This window comes from Protomyctophum bolini (assembly GCF_963924005.1).
Source record: "Protomyctophum bolini genome assembly, chromosome: 19".
NCBI lineage: Eukaryota > Metazoa > Chordata > Actinopteri > Myctophiformes > Myctophidae > Protomyctophum > Protomyctophum bolini.
In genome coordinates, this window is record NC_137880.1 from 20,360,674 (window position 1) to 20,380,106 (window position 19,433).

General features: G+C 44.1%; 1 protein-coding gene across 1 annotated transcript in view; it reads left to right on the forward strand.

Moving 5' to 3' along the window:
- The first annotated feature begins 537 nt into the window (after positions 1-537).
- susd6 (sushi domain containing 6) overlaps positions 538-19,433 on the forward strand; it is a 35,760-nt gene continuing 16,864 nt past the window's right edge. Inside the window, exons 1-2 of the mRNA XM_080790562.1 lie at positions 538-733; positions 10,702-10,879. Coding sequence (XP_080646688.1) covers positions 10,744-10,879 — 136 coding nt within the window. The 5' untranslated portion in view covers positions 538-733; positions 10,702-10,743. The remainder of the gene's footprint in view (positions 734-10,701; positions 10,880-19,433) is intronic.

Genomic DNA, 19,433 nt, shown 5'->3' on the forward strand with positions numbered 1-19,433 from the left:
TTTTAGATCGTTTTGAAATTTGTCATAGCTTTTTATTTGTAAACATATGTAATTCACATGTATACCTTTTGTTTTTCTTATCCTGATCTTCTGATGTATATTGTGATGTTTTTTTTATATGACGACACTGACAATGAGTTTGATTACTCAGTGTAATTTCAAGAATAAACAAAACTTGAATGAATGATTGATTGAATTTGCACTTTCCAGAATGGGTGCAGGTCAAGGAAGGTCAATACAGAATCTGCTACCATAAAAAAGACTTGTTTACATAAGGGTCGTCCATTTTCAATTCATCAAAACATTTAAAGACATACAAATAGGCCTATAGCCTACACTTCTATGCAATAAATAAAGGGGGAAGGGGTACTACACATTGTGTATTATTATTATTTACAATAGACACACCTACTAATATACAATTCCTACAGTGTTGTGCGAAGCTGCGTCCATTGGTTTGTGTACTGTACGTTACTGTAATGGACCCGCCCCTCGGACATGGTTCCTATGGCGACGAGGCAGCGAGGCTGCTGGTCGGGTTCTCACACAGTGTTTCCGCTTATCTAAATAAAGAACTGGCGTAGCAGCGGACGAGGAAGGAACACAGCCTTACTTACACAGTCGATCCGCTCATTTATACACTTAATACAACCCCGGATAGTTCCATCTACACCAGAGTTAATGTCGCGATTGTGAACGACGAGAGGGGGGCTTGCTGATAACCTTCAAATTGGTGAGTCTGCCTTTTCGCCAGCTAAGCATAGGCCATTCTGAAGACCAAGCACTGTACCGTATGCTATGCCTAGCTCTGTGTATATTGCTGTTGGTTCCAAACAGGAGTAATGTCATTAGGCTGAGCCAGTGTAACCATTTGTCAAATATTGTCCGTTTGAAAACTTGTGTCTCCTTATGTTTGTAAACTCAAGGTCTTTAATAGTAGGAATGGTGGATCTGTTTGTCTATAAGTCTTTTGTTTTGTTTAGATAGACAGAGCTGGAGTGTATATAATATTAAAGCATATTACATACCCGGTTATCAGTGGTCAGACATATCTCCACTTTGCCAGTCGCTTATTTGTGGCAGTGAAACTTCAACCGGGTGTCACACTGTGTCTAGTCGAGGTTACAGTGTTGCTACTACTCTGTACTGCAACATTGTTGTTATCATTGGGGAAACATTTCCCCCAAAACAGCAACAGGCCCGAGGCTGTTCTGAAAGTGAAAAAGATTGTTGTGTTGAATAAAGCAATGTGTTTGGAGGGAGAGATTGAAGACATAGGTAGTAGGTACTAAGTGTCTAGTGTCATGCGTTGGGCTAAACCTTTGTTTTGTCTTTGTCCGACATTGTGCATTGTGTGTACTGTGTAGCCCCGCTGTACAGTCTGGCAGCCCACCGCACTCTTTGTTTAAATAGATTGCTGTACAGTCGCACGTGTCGACGCGTGTGACTCGGCTCTGGGCTGTGCTGCTATCAAGGCATTTAACCTCCGAGTTTAGAAACATCCGTAGGTATACGGGACGTCATGTTTTCATTACTTTGTTGCCTCTTTTAAAGTCAGTTTGTTTTTGGGACACAGCGTTCCATTTCATAACTCACGAGGATTTTCTATTAAAACAATGTATTTCTATTATTTATTGATGTCCGCATCAATGTCGGATTTGTTTGCTGTTCTAAGTAACAATCTGTTACTCTACTGACTGGTCAGCGTTACAATTTGTTGTGGCTTGATTTGAAATGGTAACATCATTTCCTATCTAACCTAGATCACTTAATATTTTCTCAATGGACTTGTGTCAAGTGTCTTTAAAGAACAAGGATCCAGTCCGGTTTTCTTCCTAATAAAAATGGCAAAATCAACAGGAAGTTAACATTTTTATTTGAGAGAGAGAGAGAGAGAGATATTGTGTATGTATGTCTTTAATGCTTTGTTTCCTAGTGTAAGGTAGGCCTACTGTTTGCCTGATTTGTTAATATGTTTTTAAGGGGGGGAGACTGCGGATGAAAATGAGCATTTTTGCTAAATCCGGTGTACTTACATTGCATACGTAGTGTCCATTAATATGCATTGTCCTGTCTGTACCTTAGTTACCTTTTACATCACCATCAACAGCCAATAAGGGAGCACCATTCTTACAGTATACATACATACATACATACATACATACATACATACGTACGTTACCTTTTACCCACCCAACACACTCTTTACCTTTCGTCAGAAGTTTTTACATGGCGGCAGCGTCGCGGTACAAAGGCACAAATTAAATCCGAAATGTGGATGGCAGAAATCCACCAAGGACAGCGATCCTAGAATCCGACTTATGGAGGTTTAAAAATCCTCCTTTCAACTGCTTTGCACTGTGAATATATTTTCAATCCCATAGTTGGAACGGTGGGGCGTTGCTATAGTATATATTCATTTTTCATCCCACGATTTTGCAACCCATTTTTTCCCACCCAGTGTCAATTATCTGATGTAATCCTGGGCGCTACACTTCCTCTGCCAACCTGGGGGGCAGCGGACTGACCTCATGCTTCCTTCTATGCATGAGGACTCCAAGCTGCTTCTTTTCACCTGACAGGGGGGAATTTCCCCAGCCAGACATAGCGAGTGGAGGGAACACGTTATTCCGACCAGTTCCTTTCCCCTCCATCAGGTGCCCCGGCTGGCCAGGGGTAGGTCGTTTATAGATCAGGATTACTGCATGTTTTTTGTGAGGGTACCTACCCTAGGGGACACGGGGAGAACATGCAAACTCCACACAGAAAGGCCCTTTCGCCAACCCCGCCTCGGGTATGGGCACTGATGACGCGGAGGAGGGAACACGCCCACAGCGTCCCGGGATCGAACCCAGACCTTCTAGCTGTGAGGCGACAGCACTACCGACTGTGATTTTGGTTACCCCATGGCCTTTATTTTAAAGCCATTGGCATGAAACATGTTGAGAGCATTAGTGCTCCCTGGAAGATGGACCCTATTGATTTTGGGGACCCCATGGCCATTCCATTTCCTCTATTGCCACCCTTATGCCAAAGTTCCACATGCACATAACATATTTAAAAATCTAGTATGCAGGGCAACCCGATAGGCAAATGTTTGGGGCGCGTATCACAAGGGCCCACGCAGGATGCCTTCCTCAGCACGTCCTCCTCGGTTCGACTTCCGGTCGGCCGGACTATTTGCTGTGTCTTTCCCCTGCTCTCTTTCTGCCTTTCCTGTCTCTCTCGCTGTCACTATCAAAACTAGGAAGAATGAGGTTATGGATATCTGAAATGACAGGATAGGAGGAATGTCATTGTAGATATCCGAAACATTAATTGGAACTAGGAAGAACTGAATTCTAGATATCTTTAAATACAATTTCTACTAGTACGAATGTTACTATGGATATCTATAATTACAATTATGACTAGTGAGAATTCAGTTTTGACTAGGAGAAACGTGGTTTTGGATATCTAAAACATATTACAGATAGGAGGGTGGAGCGATTAAAAGTTAAAGCGGCTTACCATAGACCCCTCCACATCGTCGTGGAGCGAAATATTCTGTGGGTCTGCTAATTCTCTCCTTTTTTCTTATCTTTCTTATCCTCTCCAACCCTCCTCTTCATCCTGCTGGCTGTAGCAGTAAGACTAAGGAGGGATGCCCGGGCCCGGCAGGGCTTTAGTTTAGACCACATACTTCTTGACAACAAAGGGGCCTTTCTACGTTGCCTCTTCTCAGGACTCCCTCCATGGGCCCAGCCTGGCTCCTCCACCAGAGGCTGAGGCCATTAGCAGCACTGGGGCCTATCGGGTGGCAATCTCTTCACGGCTGTTTCTCTCTTCCTCGACACATGTCTGTTACACAGCTATACCCAGCTCCCTTTGAGCACCAGAGCCTATATGCAGCTGAGAAGCCACAGTAGCAGCCTGGCAGGCTAGCTGGTTGGTTTCTGAAACTATTATAAATCTCATAGATACCAAGATCAACATGCATCATCAGGAAGTCTGGAGTGCACAAGTGGTGAATAAGATCCTTTTTTGAGACTTTAGTTTCATTGACCCTCTTTCTGTATGACTTTACCTGCATGTTTTGTAATCTGATAGAGCTAAATCACACATCTATCTAGTATCAGAATGGCAGAAACCTCTGTGAGTTTTTGTGTGGCTTTCTATCTGTCCCTGGAATAACCCCGCCACGATCTACTTCAAACTTGGCCGTGTGCTGCCTATGACTCTGGTATGTGCTGATTGGTAACTCATCGGACCGGCTGTTGTCCAGAACAGACAAATCACACCCTGACAGGCACCCATGTGAAGCGAGGGGCGCTCTTATCATCGTACATCATCAAGAATGGTGGTCCCTTATTGGCCAAGGGGTGCCACGACATACATATCCAGCCGATTTGCTCACACATATGATGTAAATTCTCCATTTATTGTCAATGGCATTTAATGTTTGTTTTCAGACACAATCTACACTATAGCTATTTATAGGAATAAAAAAATCACACTTGTGTGAAGTGAGGGGCGGCATTGGCTTCCCTGATTGACCAACCCAACCACTGGCTTGTTTGTGTCACTACACCAGTCCAAGTGGTAGCGTGTGCAGTGGTAGCATGTACATAGCATGTCAATCCATGTATACATTTCAGGAACACAGGTGTCTCTCTGAGGTATAACTCCGGGCACAACCCATCAACTGAGTTAAAACTTGCCACATGTTTCCCATATGGCCTGGGGACATTGTCTCTGGGAATGGAATGCATTCACAACTTGCACTGTTCCCACTTGCGTGGTACCTGAGTAGGCCTGTGTCCCTAGTACAGTAAATTAACCTAAGGTGCATTGAAGATCTGATCACCTAGACTTGTATGGCCAGAATTGGGATGGTCACGTGAATAACAAAAGTATGAATGCTTTTCCAATCCACACATGCTTGAACAGGAATAAATAGTGTATAACCATCAACCACAGATCCAACAGCCACGCAAACCTGCCATCAACTAGTACTGTACATAACAGTGCATGCTTTCCAAAGAAATTGCCAGCTTTCCAAAGGAAATGGCCAACTTATTAGAGTTAGAGGGGAAAAAGCACATTGGCACTCTGCATTTGATATAGTGCAGAAGATCAATGAGATTTGTGTACCTGTAATCTAGCTAAATAATATCTAGACATACCCAAATATTATTTTTTACATTGAAATAAAATAATATGAAAGTATGAATTATTGTGTCGCTGTTGAACACATTTTAGTGTGATGATGCAGCACCACACAGCCCATCTTTTTACAGTGCTACCTTAGAGTGAACAGAGGGTGACTTCAGTCTGTTTTGGCAGTGGCAGCGTTTCTCTCATAAGGACATTCTCTGCAGTCCTGCTGATCCTGTAATCTCCCAGAGAGCTGTGATGTGATCAGCTGCATCTAGTGCTTTTGGACTATGTTTGGACTGTGTTTGCAGCTCCTAGCAGAAGATGAGTCATGAAAGGTCACAACTAGACCAACCGGTTTCCCGGTAAGGCTTGTCGGGGTTTTTTGGTGACTGATCGATTCTGCTTCCTTTTTAGGCCATGACTGAGCACAAATACTAGTCTGATGTTGACTGTGTTGTCTAAGTCTATTTAAACACCATACCCCTGGACAGGGCCATAGAGTGATTTTATGATTCTATGTCCTTTTATGCCAGTTGTGTTTTGTTGACATGCTGCTGAATTATAGCTGTACTGTATTTTGTACCCTGTTCCAGCACTTTGACATATCAAACAAGGAAGTAGGCTTTTTATTTTGTCTAACAGGGTAATGGTTAACGTTCTTGAAGCAAGCCAAGAACGGTAAGTGCTATTGCACATAGTATTTCTTGTCATTCTACACTCACGCAACGCAACCACCTGGTTTCAAACCTGTGTCTCATGGGAAATCAAACATCTACCCCTCAGCCAAAGTGGGATACCCCTCACAACGAGATATATTAGGCTTGTGATTTACTAGGCTAGCCTACTACATGCACTGAGTCTACTATTATAAGTAAGGTAATTCACTAAGAAATCTATGGTTGTCATTTGGAAGCCTTTACTGGAATTATGTTACTGCATTTCACTTAAGTGGTCTTGTTCCAGTGGCTCTGACACAGTGATTCAACCTAATTCAAGCTTATGATAGTACGGTAGTTTGCATGTTACTCATATGCAGTTAGTAGCAAGACTTTGTTTCTGTACTGCTCTTAAAGCAAAGCATGTGTTTAAGTAAGTAGCTTGATGTGCAAATATCACAGCATATCTGTCTGGAAATAATTATGTTATTAAAATCTACAAGGTCCATGCACAAAGTTTGCTGATCATATCTTTAAAGGAACATACCGTCCATACAGAACATAGCTTCACAACACATTCGAATTGGCTATAATAAACACTAGCCAATTTTCCAGTGTTGACTAAACATGACATTCTGCAATTAATAAGTTATGGATGTTTGAATATCCTTTGTAATTCAGTCTTAAGCTAGACTTTTCAAAATGAAAAAGTGAAGCGGGTTGCCAAGTATAATTTAATTGATTGAAGGTGCTCATTAGCTAAACTGGGAGAGTCAACCATAAGAAAAAACATCAAATGAAAAGGTAGTTCTAGTTGTAAAGTGCTGGTTCATAATAGAAGACTTTAAATTCTACAATATCTTTTGGTCCTGTATAGAGCCTCTCCAAAGGGCCTACCTCTCCATGATAGCCTAGTTATGACTGGAAGTGGGTGGAGCAACAGTCAAAAACATGTAACTTTGCCCCCCTTAATAGTGGGTATGCAGCTGCTTTGCTCATTTCCATTTCACAGGCACCAATGCCTACCTATGCAAGTTTGAAGTTTCAGCAAATTGCTTTTCATTCCTTACTGAAATGAATGGAATTGAATGACAAGCCGTGATATGCTTTAGAAATGGTTGGCAGTACTGGCAGTAATATCAAAGTTGTGGTCAATGGGCTAAACATGTCAGACCACCAGTATGATCGTTTAAAAAACAAATGTTGAAAGGCCACACTTACAATTATTTTTGCTATTACTGCTTCACAACATATTGTCGTAAAGCAAATCTGTTTCACCGGGGCCTTGGACTAGCTCCTTCCTCGTTCACAATTTTCAAAGGAAGGTCAAATAAAATACTGGTCTGACAAAAACCGAGACAAACTCAAACCCAAGCTGAACAGCTGACTTTCAGTTCATGAATACATTTAGGCTAACCCACCCATGCTAATGCTTTTGCACTCTAGTTGCCCTCTAAAATCGAAATCATTATCCCATTGACTGCATCACTTATATGGCAATGCAGTAAAGGACTGCAAATAAAGAGAAGAATACAGAGCTTGTCAACTGAGTTTCTGGCAAATGAAGGAGGTATTAGATGTTGGGAAACCAAAAAAAGAGTGGTGGGGGATCCCCCGAAGGCACCAAGCCATCTTGTTCCATTTAATTGGACTGCTATACTTTGAGTTTGCAGAATACCATAACACACAATTAATGGCTTTCTCCTCTCTCAGACTCTTGTGTGAAAGCAATTAAGCAACTTCTGCTTAAGTTTCACTTTGCAAATGTCCTGGCCAGTCAATATTCAGATCCCAGCTGCCTCAGGGAGTCAGTTCATTTGGTGATTATATTTATAAACACTATTCCACGAGAGCAGTACACAAAGTGTAATTTTGATCTGCGTTTAACTTTTGTGTTGTCCTTGTCACAGTATGGGCTTGCATTCTTCAGACTGGAACTCATCTGAGTAATTGTAGAAGCCTTGTGGTGTAACCTTGGCCATAAGCAGCGACGATGTAATGATGCCAACACAGAGAAAGCATCTGTGATCATACTGCCGATGCAGGTCTGGTGCTCGTGTTCTTGAGTATCTGCCTTTTGGCAGGATGCAGTAGCCAAGCTGTCCTGCCAAAAGCAACTTGCGTCATTCTCTCCCACCAGCTGGCGCTGCATGCAGGTACCTCTCTTCCCTTCCCTTGCGAAAAAGAATGGAAAGGTGGCAAGCAGTGTGGTAGGAAGGGTGCTGGTTTTGTATTACTGTGCCGTGTGTGTGTGTGTGTGTGTGTGTGTAAGATATGTGTGTGCATTCGCCCACATGCCGTCTCATCACATAAGCCCTGAGTCCCTCTGTGGCAGTGCCAACGGCAATGCAGCAGCTCCGAGCTCTGCAATCAAATTGGCGTCTCTCACAATGCAGCCGTGCCATTACCGTAGCCATTAGCTCAGCATCCCCGTGTAGCAGTAATGGACCTCCTGGCCTCTCCAGAGGATATACGCTGCCTTCTCGTCTTCCAACAAGTCCAGCTACTGTTACTGGCTAATTCACTGGAATCTCACTCACACAACACAACCCACGTGCACCTGGATCTCATTTATGTAATGATCGTGTACTTCCCCTGCACCCCCATTCCCCATCCCCCACTAATCAAACAACAATTGCTTTTGGGAAGCGAAGTGAGTCTGGTTAGTGGGTGGAGGGGTGTTAATGTTTCTCAGGCCACCAGCACTTTTTAAAGTGTTGTAGCCATAAGCCATTGTATGCTGACTATGCTCTAAACTAATTTGAGCAGATTCTCGTATCTGAAGCCACGAATGCAAAAGCAAACATTGAATAAGCTTGAATTCACACGTAACAACATTACAGATTGACTATGAGCGATGGGGTAAATCTGCAGCGATGAGACTGGGCTTCAAACACAACACAACAAAAGCTGATTCTGACAGGATATCACATCAGGAAAACTCATGCGGTTATATTTTTAATTAAAAAAAATCTACGTTTTCTTGTTTTGACTAATTTGTGTACAAAGAAGATCCGGTAGGTATGCCTACGCCGACCGAATCACTTCTGTTCGCGTTAAGTAAAAAACTATCTGATTGGTCCAAATATGTACACCCACTCCTGAAGTGTATTATTGGAATGCCATTGAGCCACTACGGGATGTAAACAAACTTATTTGATGTCGTCCGATTGTCGCTAAAAACATACACAATAGATGTGTTTGAGGGAGACACTTTAGTTTAGAAGACACTCTAGGAGAAGTGTCTGCAAGGCTGCAGCTGGGTGCATCTCAAACAGCGTGGCGTCTTGTTTACAAAAGAAACCTTGCAAGATGTCCCCGAGAGAGTTGGGAACGCTGCATTACCACTTCAACCAAAACTAGCTACTTTATAAATCTATCTTAAAAGACGAAAATAAAACTGCATGCGTTTTCCTGATGTGATAGAATCAGCCTTTGTTGTGTTTGCTTTATGTGCTAAAAGATTGACTTTGAGAGCTGTTTCCCCCGTTACAATGGAAGTCAATGAGAGCCTATTTTTATTTCTAATATTTACTATTAAACTGCACAACGGAGCGAAATAATTCATGGAATGGACTAGTTTGCTCATAACAAGGTAAGAAAACAAACCCTCTTTCTGAGGTCCACAAATGCTACACACACAGCTTAACCATTTTGACCCGCATTGAAAGCTTGACCAGGATCCTACCGTCGCTAACGTGGTATTGGCCAAGAACTAGCCTGGAAACCAGAAGAATCCCCACGAAGGGAGGGACATTCCCACGAGGGAGGGGCTGGAAGGAGTTCCGCGGCTTGTGATTGGGTGAGATGGGCGCGCTCCCCTGTGTTCATTGTAGGGGGGACGAGGATTTACTAATCGTCGGCCCTGCCGCGGTCTAAAACTAAAGGGCGAAAGGCCCTCCCTTCGTGGAGCGGAAAACTGTGTTGCATTATCCCACAGCTATAAAAAATAGCCCTGGGCAGCTTGGTCTGGCACTTCACACCGACGTTCCAGACTAATATCTACGCAGTACGCAGTGATATTGGTCTGGCCATGCCAGGTTATCGATTCCCAGCTGTGGTGCTTCCAGTTTGGCCAGGCATTCCACCAACAAATATAATTGCCAGTGTTCAAGGGGGGAAACCGGCAGGGTATATGTCCTTGTCACTGCACCAGTGACTCGTACATCTGTTCAGAGAGAGCATGCAGTAACCTCCACATCATGCATTACACTCTCCTGGTGAACTCCTCGCTTTCAGGTGAAAATAAGCAGCTGGTGGTGACTTCGTGGGGGGGAATTGACAGCAACTAATAGAGAAACTGTTGCTCTCTCACAGCTGTTGTCCCAGTAATCCTACCTTTTGAAATATATACGTTGCATCACCCACAGTGGAGCATGATGCCTGATTTATACATTGTTGCTGCCTTCCATGCATTGTCAGCTTGTAGATCTGCTATTTTCAGTGTACTGGTGTGCAACCAAGTATAATTCAGGCGTAATGTCTGGTTGATTCCATCACGAGAGCGATGCTGATGTTATGACAGAACGGCAAGATCAGAGCGAGCCTCCAGCTGTTATTGACGCTGCTGAGAGGCAGAGAGAAAGACACAAAGTCAGAGAGACGGGAAGAGACAGCGAGCTGGAGAATGTTTATTGTTGTCTGTCTAGGGGGCTTGGCTGTGGGAGGGAACAGGCCTCTGTCTGCTGAACCCCAGCATGAGAACAGGAAATGCGCGAGCACAAACGCAACCATCGACTCAGTCATGCATTCACTGTAACAATAATCCAACTACATCATGAGCAGGCCCTATTTCTCTCTCTCTCTCTCCCTCTCTGTCGGTTGCTCTGAGTTATGTAATCCCTACTGAACGCCGATGGTAATCCACCTCTTCTCTCTCGCTCCAACCCTCCCTCCCTCGTGACAGGTTACGACGAAGAGCACTCGCCAGTCGCCTGGGGGGGAAAAGATGTGCGATGGAATGGTAGCGTTTCTGACGAGATCCCCGTCCTTCACCTTCCATCACTCCTCCTCACTAGCCCACAGGCTGGCTGCCTCCGCTCTCTTCCTCATCCTCGCCCTGCTCCCTCATGGTCACACATCAGGTAAGATTTAGCCTACACACACACACACACACACACACACAACCCATTGTGCACAAACGACTCTACCACAGCTCCTCTCCACACATCGACCTACCATCACACACACACACACACCTCCACAACCACCATCATCTTGCGGGTCAGTTATATTAAATTGGTTTCCTTTACCCTTGGGCTGGTCGAATTTCCTTGCTTCTGAGCGCTGGCCGAGAACAGAGGGCCGTTCCAATGCCCCCCGCCCCACCCCCTGTCTGTGCGCTCTGTCCGGACTCCTAATGAGTCACGGTTTTTCCTGCCATTTCTTTATTGAGTTAAACAGAGGCGCTCGGTCTGCGGTCACACCACTGTCATAAGGTTTTTAATCAGCCGCGACATTCACTGTCCTCGGAGGTTTGTAGCTAGCCAGCAGGGTTAGCACACCCGGCCAATCTCGCCATGTCACGACGGGCTCCACATTGAATTCAGCACAGTATGTTTTTTTCTTTTTGTCCTGACATTTGGTTCACACTTTACAGTCGTTGCAGGAGCCACGACTAGATGCACAATTGTGAAGGCTTGTGCTTGGAGGTTGTTTCACGTATAGCCTGGTGATATGCTGCCTGGTTGAACCCCTTCACTTCTATCCATTTCATTTTCCCGTCACTCATCTGACGGTAGGCATACAAACGTGCTCCCCCCCCCCCCCCCCCCCAACACACACAGACACTCCCTGCGCACATATCCAGCTTGTGAATGCTGCCAGATGTCCTTGTCACAGCAAGAAGGCGGCGGATTGTGTGTGTGCGTGCAGGCCGGGATGTTTTGGCCCTAGGGATATTTCAGCTATAATAGATTTTTCCGGCAACACTTAACCTAATATATAGATGATGGAAATGCATGACTATTGCAGTATAAGAATCATAATTGCATCATAAAATGTCAATACTTTATAAAACATCATGTGTCATCATTATGGGACTCTTTTGAGTCATGTACCAGAATGCTCGGTACATTTCTTTGTGCGATAAGACGTTATGAATACCACAACCAAACCAAAAACACTGAAATAGTTCAGTTTGTACTATGATGACGGTATTTGTATTAATTCATTCAGTACACACAAGCTTATGATATGCGTATAATACCATCACGATGACTTATAATGCCTCATAGTCATATAGTAGGTGTCGTATTCAAGCCAGACCCTACTGATTTTCCTTGTTCGATGCTTCATCAAGCATTGCTTAAGTAAATAAGTGTACACGCCTATTATGTCTGAGGGAGAGAGAGAGAGATAAGTGGGAACGAAGGGAGGGAAAAAGCGCTAAGGGACAGTGACAGAGAGAAGGAGAGCAAATGAGCTCAAGAGGGAGAAAGAACGGCACGGCACCCCATGTGTAGCTTCTGTGATGCTCTTATGTAATTCACGTGATTCATGGAGCGCCCAGAGGAGCACGTTTCACACTCACATTCTCTCTCTCGCTCTCACACACACACACACACACACACACACCAAAGCATACAGTATGGCACACACACACACACACCAAAGCATACAGTATGGCTAGGTACAGTATTTTACCCACCTATCATTCTCCACGTGTTGGAACAAGGTGGTGTGTTTCTGTATGTGTGTTAAAAGGCTGTAAGGATGTTACGCTCTATATGCCCAACAGTATGCGTGCGATTGCACTGCTGCCTTTTTAATTAAATCTCCATGCTACTCAGCCAGGTGGGCGGCGGCAGCATCCCCCGATTCTTCCTTCGTAACTCATTGATTTTTGAATCGGTGTTGTCTTTTTTGTTTCCGTTGCCGAGCACATCTCTCTGCTGCTGAGATGGGTCATTATGAGTCTTATTTCACAGGATTCTGTCATCTTCTTGGGTCACTAATGGTTCCTTGGTCCAGTCGCACTTAATTTCCATTCTTTCTCTCCTCCTCCATACATAATTCAAGCAGGTAATCCCCCTGACATATAGGCTATACCGGGAATGAAGATTGCCCCGGACGTTTTCATGAATATGAAATTTCATCACCGCTGTGTGATGTGACAGGCTTATTTTCACGGTCGACACAAACAGTGCACACACTGTATGAATAGGAATGGATACGGCACAATAGAATCCTCAGTGTTAATTTATCCATTTGTAACTGAGAGGGTACGAAATGTAACCAAATGGACCCATGAGGGTTGCATTTGTTTGAGTTAAATTGACACTGAGGATTTTGCTCTGTGAGAAATTATGGATTTGCATTCAGATAGAAAGGACGGCATACGCAAGCATAGAACTCAGTGTGTGTGTGTGTGTGTGTGTGTGTGTGTGTGTGTGTGTGTCATTAACATGAAATTGTACCTTTTTATATGTTTATTATAGCATGGAGTGTTGAGGAACATGGGAGAGAGGGGCGGTGATGGTAACAGAAGGTTGTGAGTCATACTCCTACTGCTATGGCTTCACGCTTTCCACTCCAGCATGCTGAGCTACAGGGTTCATTTGGCCAAATTGGCCCCCAGGGGGGAGATGACTTGAACCACTCTCGTATTGGTGGCTTTGTGTTCTTTGTGAAAAGGTCACACCAACAGGCTCCACCGTTTATAAGCTCAAGCTGCAGTAAGATGCTGCCACCCACCACAATGCCACTTCAAAGCCAGCTTTAGCGTTACCAGACATGCACTGTAAAATCTGTGATAATTGACCTCTGAGCGTGTACAAATGGGCTACATTTCGCCCATTTTGGGGAGTGTACAATTGTTACATTTGTACGCGAAGGTTAATTACTTTTTTCACTATACGGTGCTCAGCTGTTCACACAGTAAACAGGGTTAGCGCATGGCAAAGATATCATCTGCAGTGTCCCTCGAATTACCCGCTTCTTGCTTTGATCCATAATAACACAGGCCTCCAAAAGCATGAGAAGCAGCAGCAAAGCTAAACAAATCCTCCTCTGCATTCCCATCTGGGTGCCAGTAAAAACGAACACACTTGGCATTTGTTTTGTGTTGCTCAGCAGCAGAACGCAAGGGCCAGCTGCTGTCCTGCCTGGAAAACGATGGGTGGCTTCACTCAGGTGGCCTTGAGGGGGGCAGGGTGTTGTTTTCACCGCTGGCTTGTATCGTGTCATCCCATGATGTAACGGAATTACGTCCATTGTTTTGTGAGGAGTTTCGTCCCCTATGGCCTATGCTATAGAGTCACTGAATGAAAAAATGCTCCCACTTGACTGAATGTCACGTATACCCGTTTTGTATCATGTATAAATGTACCATGTCTTCTCTGTGTCTCTCGGTCTATCGGCAGACAGAAGTGAACCGAGGTACTTGTAACTCACAAGGAGCTAGTGTGGTTGACCTACCACCAGGCACAGACAGAATTACACACAGAAGTAGTTCATTTTTTGTGGTTTCAGTTTCGCCATTATGTTACAGAGGATATGGTCATAGACAGTGAGTCAGAATTGGGAAGTTTTAAGGAGAGCAATAATGATGGGAACTTGGAAGCTGAGCTTTCGTTCTCGACATGCTCATCCGCCAAGATACTCCATTGCAACAGTGTTATAAGACATTAGGCAAGCCGCATTGGACTTTGATCTATGTAGGTGCCGTCAAATAGACAAACAATGGCTCTCTGAATTCAGCTGCCTTGTGAAGTTGAAGAACGCTGTACAGGAAAATGCCATTGAGAGCCAGAAGTCTCTCACGCACAGGCCTGCTGTGTGCTCTGTGTGGGGCTGACGTTTATGTATGTGCTTGTGTGAGAACGGGAAATGGCTTGCCTCTGGCCCTGAAGACTAGAGAATGTGAAGTTACTGTGTACAGACAAAAAGAGAGGTAGCAAAGAATGAGAGCAAGAGAGGGAGCTTAAAACTGAGTGCTGCCTTCCTGTTTCCCCTCTGAGTCACGTTTGTTTTTCGTTGGCCAATCGATTGTTATCCAGTCTGAGGTTGACTGAATAATATTTTCCCTGTGCCCAAAGAACTCGTCAATGGCTGTTGCAAAAACCGATCAGCCTCTTGTTTGTATTGGCAATACTCGTCTTGATGTGTATGACGACTGACTGGAAAGGGGTGTCTCAAAAGTCGAGTTGCGAAAGAAAAAGGCTTTGACAACTCCCTTTTCTCTGGTTAATAACAGACTAGGCTTTAGTGGCTAGCATAACGTCACTGCTCTGACCACAGAGGAAAATGTCAAAACGAGCCATGCGCCCCACTTCTGGCATCCTTAAACAGCTATGGTCTCTGGAAGGTTTGTCGCTCTATCTGAAGCACTGCAAAAATTGTTAGATTACTTCTAAAAGCCACAATAATTGCTGTGGTCCTGCCTTCTCATTCTTGGGTCCTCCCAGCCCTCACAGAAAGCTTGCTAGCTAGGTTGGGTTTGCAAGCAAATGAAAGGGAAGGGTAGGGGGTGCAATTGGTAATGTTCAGTTAACTGTTCCAAATGGTCCCCTGAAGACCTGTTAGTAAAGCAGTAAAGCAATATACTGGCTGCTGGCTAATTTCGTTTTTTCTTTCTTTTTTTTCGAAACGTGAGAACAAAGAGGGCTTTTAGGAGGGTGTTGGATACCATTGGGCCAAACCACAGAGAGCTGCCTCTCCACAAGAGATCACCATGCAGTCTGCAATTAGGATTGCTGGAACCATGGTCTTGTCTGCGTGCATGCGTGCGTGCACCTCTGTGCACGTGTCTACTGAGCACACTGCACAGCCTCCTTTTCCGTAATGCCCCCATCCTTATTTTCTTTTCCTACCTTTATTTTTTTCTCTCTCACACTCTTTATCTATCATTCTCTCTCCCCTCTGCGCTGGCAGCCATTAGCCAGGTGAGTCAAGAGGCCATTAGAAGCAGCCCGATAGCATGAGCAATATGTCTTCCTCCACTTCAATTACCTGTGTGTTTATCAGTGCAGAGGGACAAGCACCACGCTCTCTCTCTCTCTCTCTCTCTCTATGACACCCGCCCGCCCGCCCGCCTTGTCATTTAATAGCTCTCTCAACCAATCAAGTCCCACAGTGGAAACTTTACAAACGGCCGGCTACACAAAAGAGACACTCCACAGGGAAAACAATGAGATGCCGCAGTGCAGAGAAGGACAGACATCGCCAGTCTTGCTTTTTCTAGATCCCAGATGGTGGGGGGTGGGCGTTCAAGGACTATAGCCTACGCATCACCACATTCACCGACCATTCACTTGTCTACAGCTGAGCACAGCTCATCGCAGCGGTGTGAAAGTAATCTGGTCTTCAAGTGCATGCATCATGTCCAAGTTGCACTTGAAGATGCACGGTGCAACATCTTAAGTAAGTAGTAAGTAGCCTTGCCGAGCCATGAGGCCCATAGGCCAGGAGCCTATCTCCTGTTTCTGTAGCGTGAGGCAGCTTGATGTACAAGTACACCCCCTGGACATGACGCTAGTATGTCGCAGGGACAATCCAACCCTTGATGCTGAGTGTCAAGCAGGGAGGCACTGGGTCCCATTTTTAGAGTCTTTGGTATGACCCGGCCAGGTATTGAACCCCGACCTCCCAGTCTCAGGGCGGACACTCTAACCACAAGGCCACTGAGCTGGTGCAACATCTTACTTCCTGCTTAATGGTTGCAGCAGTGGCCCGAGAGGTAGAGTGGCCGCTTGGGAATCACAAGGTTCCCGGTACGATCCACAGTTCCTCCTGGCTGCTTGTCAAAGTGTCCTTGAGCAAGACAAGTTGGTGCCTTGCGTGGCTTCTTCCGTCCTCTGCGTGTGAATGTGTGTGTAAATGGGCGCATATAAATGCAACATTTACCATTTATCCAATGAAATGATCTCATTGTCCACACACAGGGGTTAGACTGGTCAATGTGGTGTGTTTAACTTAAACTCCTGCCTGAACGATTGTTTTAGTTTCAAACGCAGTGAAAATAGAAAATCTACAAGCTTGTGACGCGCTGTGAGCTTTTGTCTTGTTTTACGCACCATTGATTGTACAATGCATAGTACAAATGCAATAATAATGCATAGTTAAGTGGTTAATCAGACTAAACAATTTTCAATTCTGTATAAGAAATAATATAACAAAAAAACCACTTGCTTCTCGATTATTCGAGTGACCTACATGAGCAAGATTAGTTGGTTATTGCTTGTAAATAGTCTTTTATGACATGGCCAGAGTGATGCTAGTGTAAAAGGGCGTTTTTCACGACGCTGCACTTAATAACAAACCTGTATTCTAACTTCCTGGCAGAATTGTCCCTGACGACGCAGATGGACTTTGGGTCAAAACCTAGTGACCAAGAAACACGTGTTATGGTTTTCTAGTACAGATACAGTATGCAATGTTTGTATTGCTCTAATGAGCTGCTAAATATATCCCCCCAAGTCTTCAGTCTCTCTTTCTTTAACTTTAGTTTAGTTTCTCTGTTTCTGCCTCTCTGCCTTCTTCTCTGTCTGTCAAATTATCTCTCCTCATCCTCTTCTTGTGCATGTTATTTTGTTTTGTTCGCAACGTGAGTTTAACGGTGCCATCCAGTTCAAATGAGAATGATAAGTTGACGCATAACACACACCACAGTACATGTGCTGGGGACTCGATGAAGGTTGATCATAAATTCAACAACCTACATCATCAATGCCCTCTAATGACGTTACCCATACTAGTGCTCAATAACGCTCGCTCACAGCAAAGCGACGGCCAATTGAACTCAGCACAGACCGTAAGAACTCCTTGCCCTGGCAGCTGACAGTGAGCCAAAGACGAAGGGCTGGGTTGCTGCACACACACGTGTTCTGTCCTGCTGTCTCACGTTTGTTGTCAATTGACAGAGGAGTGAGGGCTTTTGCTGCAACAGGACTCAGGAGTGTGTCACTCCTAGTCTAGTCCGCATACGTCTTTGAGTGTGATGAATAAACAATTCGAAAATGTGTTAATATTTCACATAAAATTTGGTTTTATTCTCTGTGAAAATCTCTTCCGGTATGTAAGGTAAGGACCAGAAGCCCTGCAGATTTCTAAGTAGTCTTCAATGCTTGCTTGTTCATTTTAACCTCAATGTTAGGGCCGAGCACTGACCGGTACGACCCTATTCTAATGCAAGGAAACATTTCTATGCCAAATGAATAGCATTTATTTTGAGAGGCTTGCCTCAAATGATTCACAAGCTCACAACATGCTGCGAAAGCTCACAAGTGTGAGCTTGTGGACCGGCTATTTTCTGCCCCGACGGTGACAATACTAATTCTATGGTCACCCCACTGATTCCTAAAGAACATTTGGGGCTCTATTTTCGTCCATGCTAAACCCCTTATGCCTAAACCACTATTTTGAAAAACATTTTTGAATAGATCAACTAGCCGATCTACATCAACATGTTGTGAGCTTGTAGATTGGTTATTTTAACTATTTTTAACTGAACTAAAAATATTTTTCAAAATAGTAAAAAAAAAAAAAAAGGCAAAGTAGTTTAGGAATAAGGGGTTTAGCATGGACGAAAATAGAGCCCTTGGTGTTTGCCTAATGCCCTTCCTCCACAAGTACTTATCCTCACTGTTTCCCTGACCAGGGGCACTGGCCTGCTGTGCTGTTGATTACATCTCTGCTGCACTTCCTCAGTAGCCTATAGTCTGTTGGCTATGTCACTGCAAGATTTGATTTCAGATGATGTACCACATCACTCTGTAATTAGTATTATGAATTATTATAATTGTTTTCTTGGACCACTGACCACATACATACTGTAACTACTTCGCCAACATACATCCCTAGTCCCATGATCTGCCATGTAGGTGAAATTGGGCCTTACAATACACAATGTGCTAATGTCTATTAACAACATAGTCATTAACTATATATGTGTATAGCAGGTTCCATACATCAAATCCTGTTGCTTTGTAAAATGTCCCGCCTGGTTATGCAAGACCAGAAAGCTGAGACCAAATCCATATGAACAACTGCTTTGCTGCAGCTACATGTTCAACCATCTCCAACACCAGTTGGACAGTGGAGGATGACAACCGCTCCAACATGTGGCTTTGTGTGTCTATTCGCCCCCCTGTCACATCATGTGGGCCAATGGTACATCATCATCATGCATCATCATCATGATAAAAGCATTTAATAGGCACCGCTCACTTCACACAAGTGTGATTTACCTTTTTCTCAGAGGGTATACTGTTATTATTTAGAGTCTGCAACACCGGTATGAAAACTCAGCTCCACTGGTTTATTTGATTCAACGTTTTGATCACTAGGATCTTCTTCAGGAATAGATAAAGATAAAGGTGCACACCCATTCCCTGTCACACTATTCCTGAAGAAGATCCTAGTGATCGAAACGTTGAATCAAATAAACCAGTGGAGCTGAGTTTTCATACCGGTGTTGCGGACTCTATTTTTTTTCTCTTGTACTGCCTTTTGTCCAGCACATGGGCTAGAGTGGAGGTGCATGCTCTATTCTATTACCTTTATGCTGTGATTATTCCCTCCACACACACTCAAACATACATGCACACACGGTCACCGAATGAATATAAAAATGATTAACCCAATTATAATAATTATATTAGGCCTATATACATGCATCCACATATACTAAGTAAGACT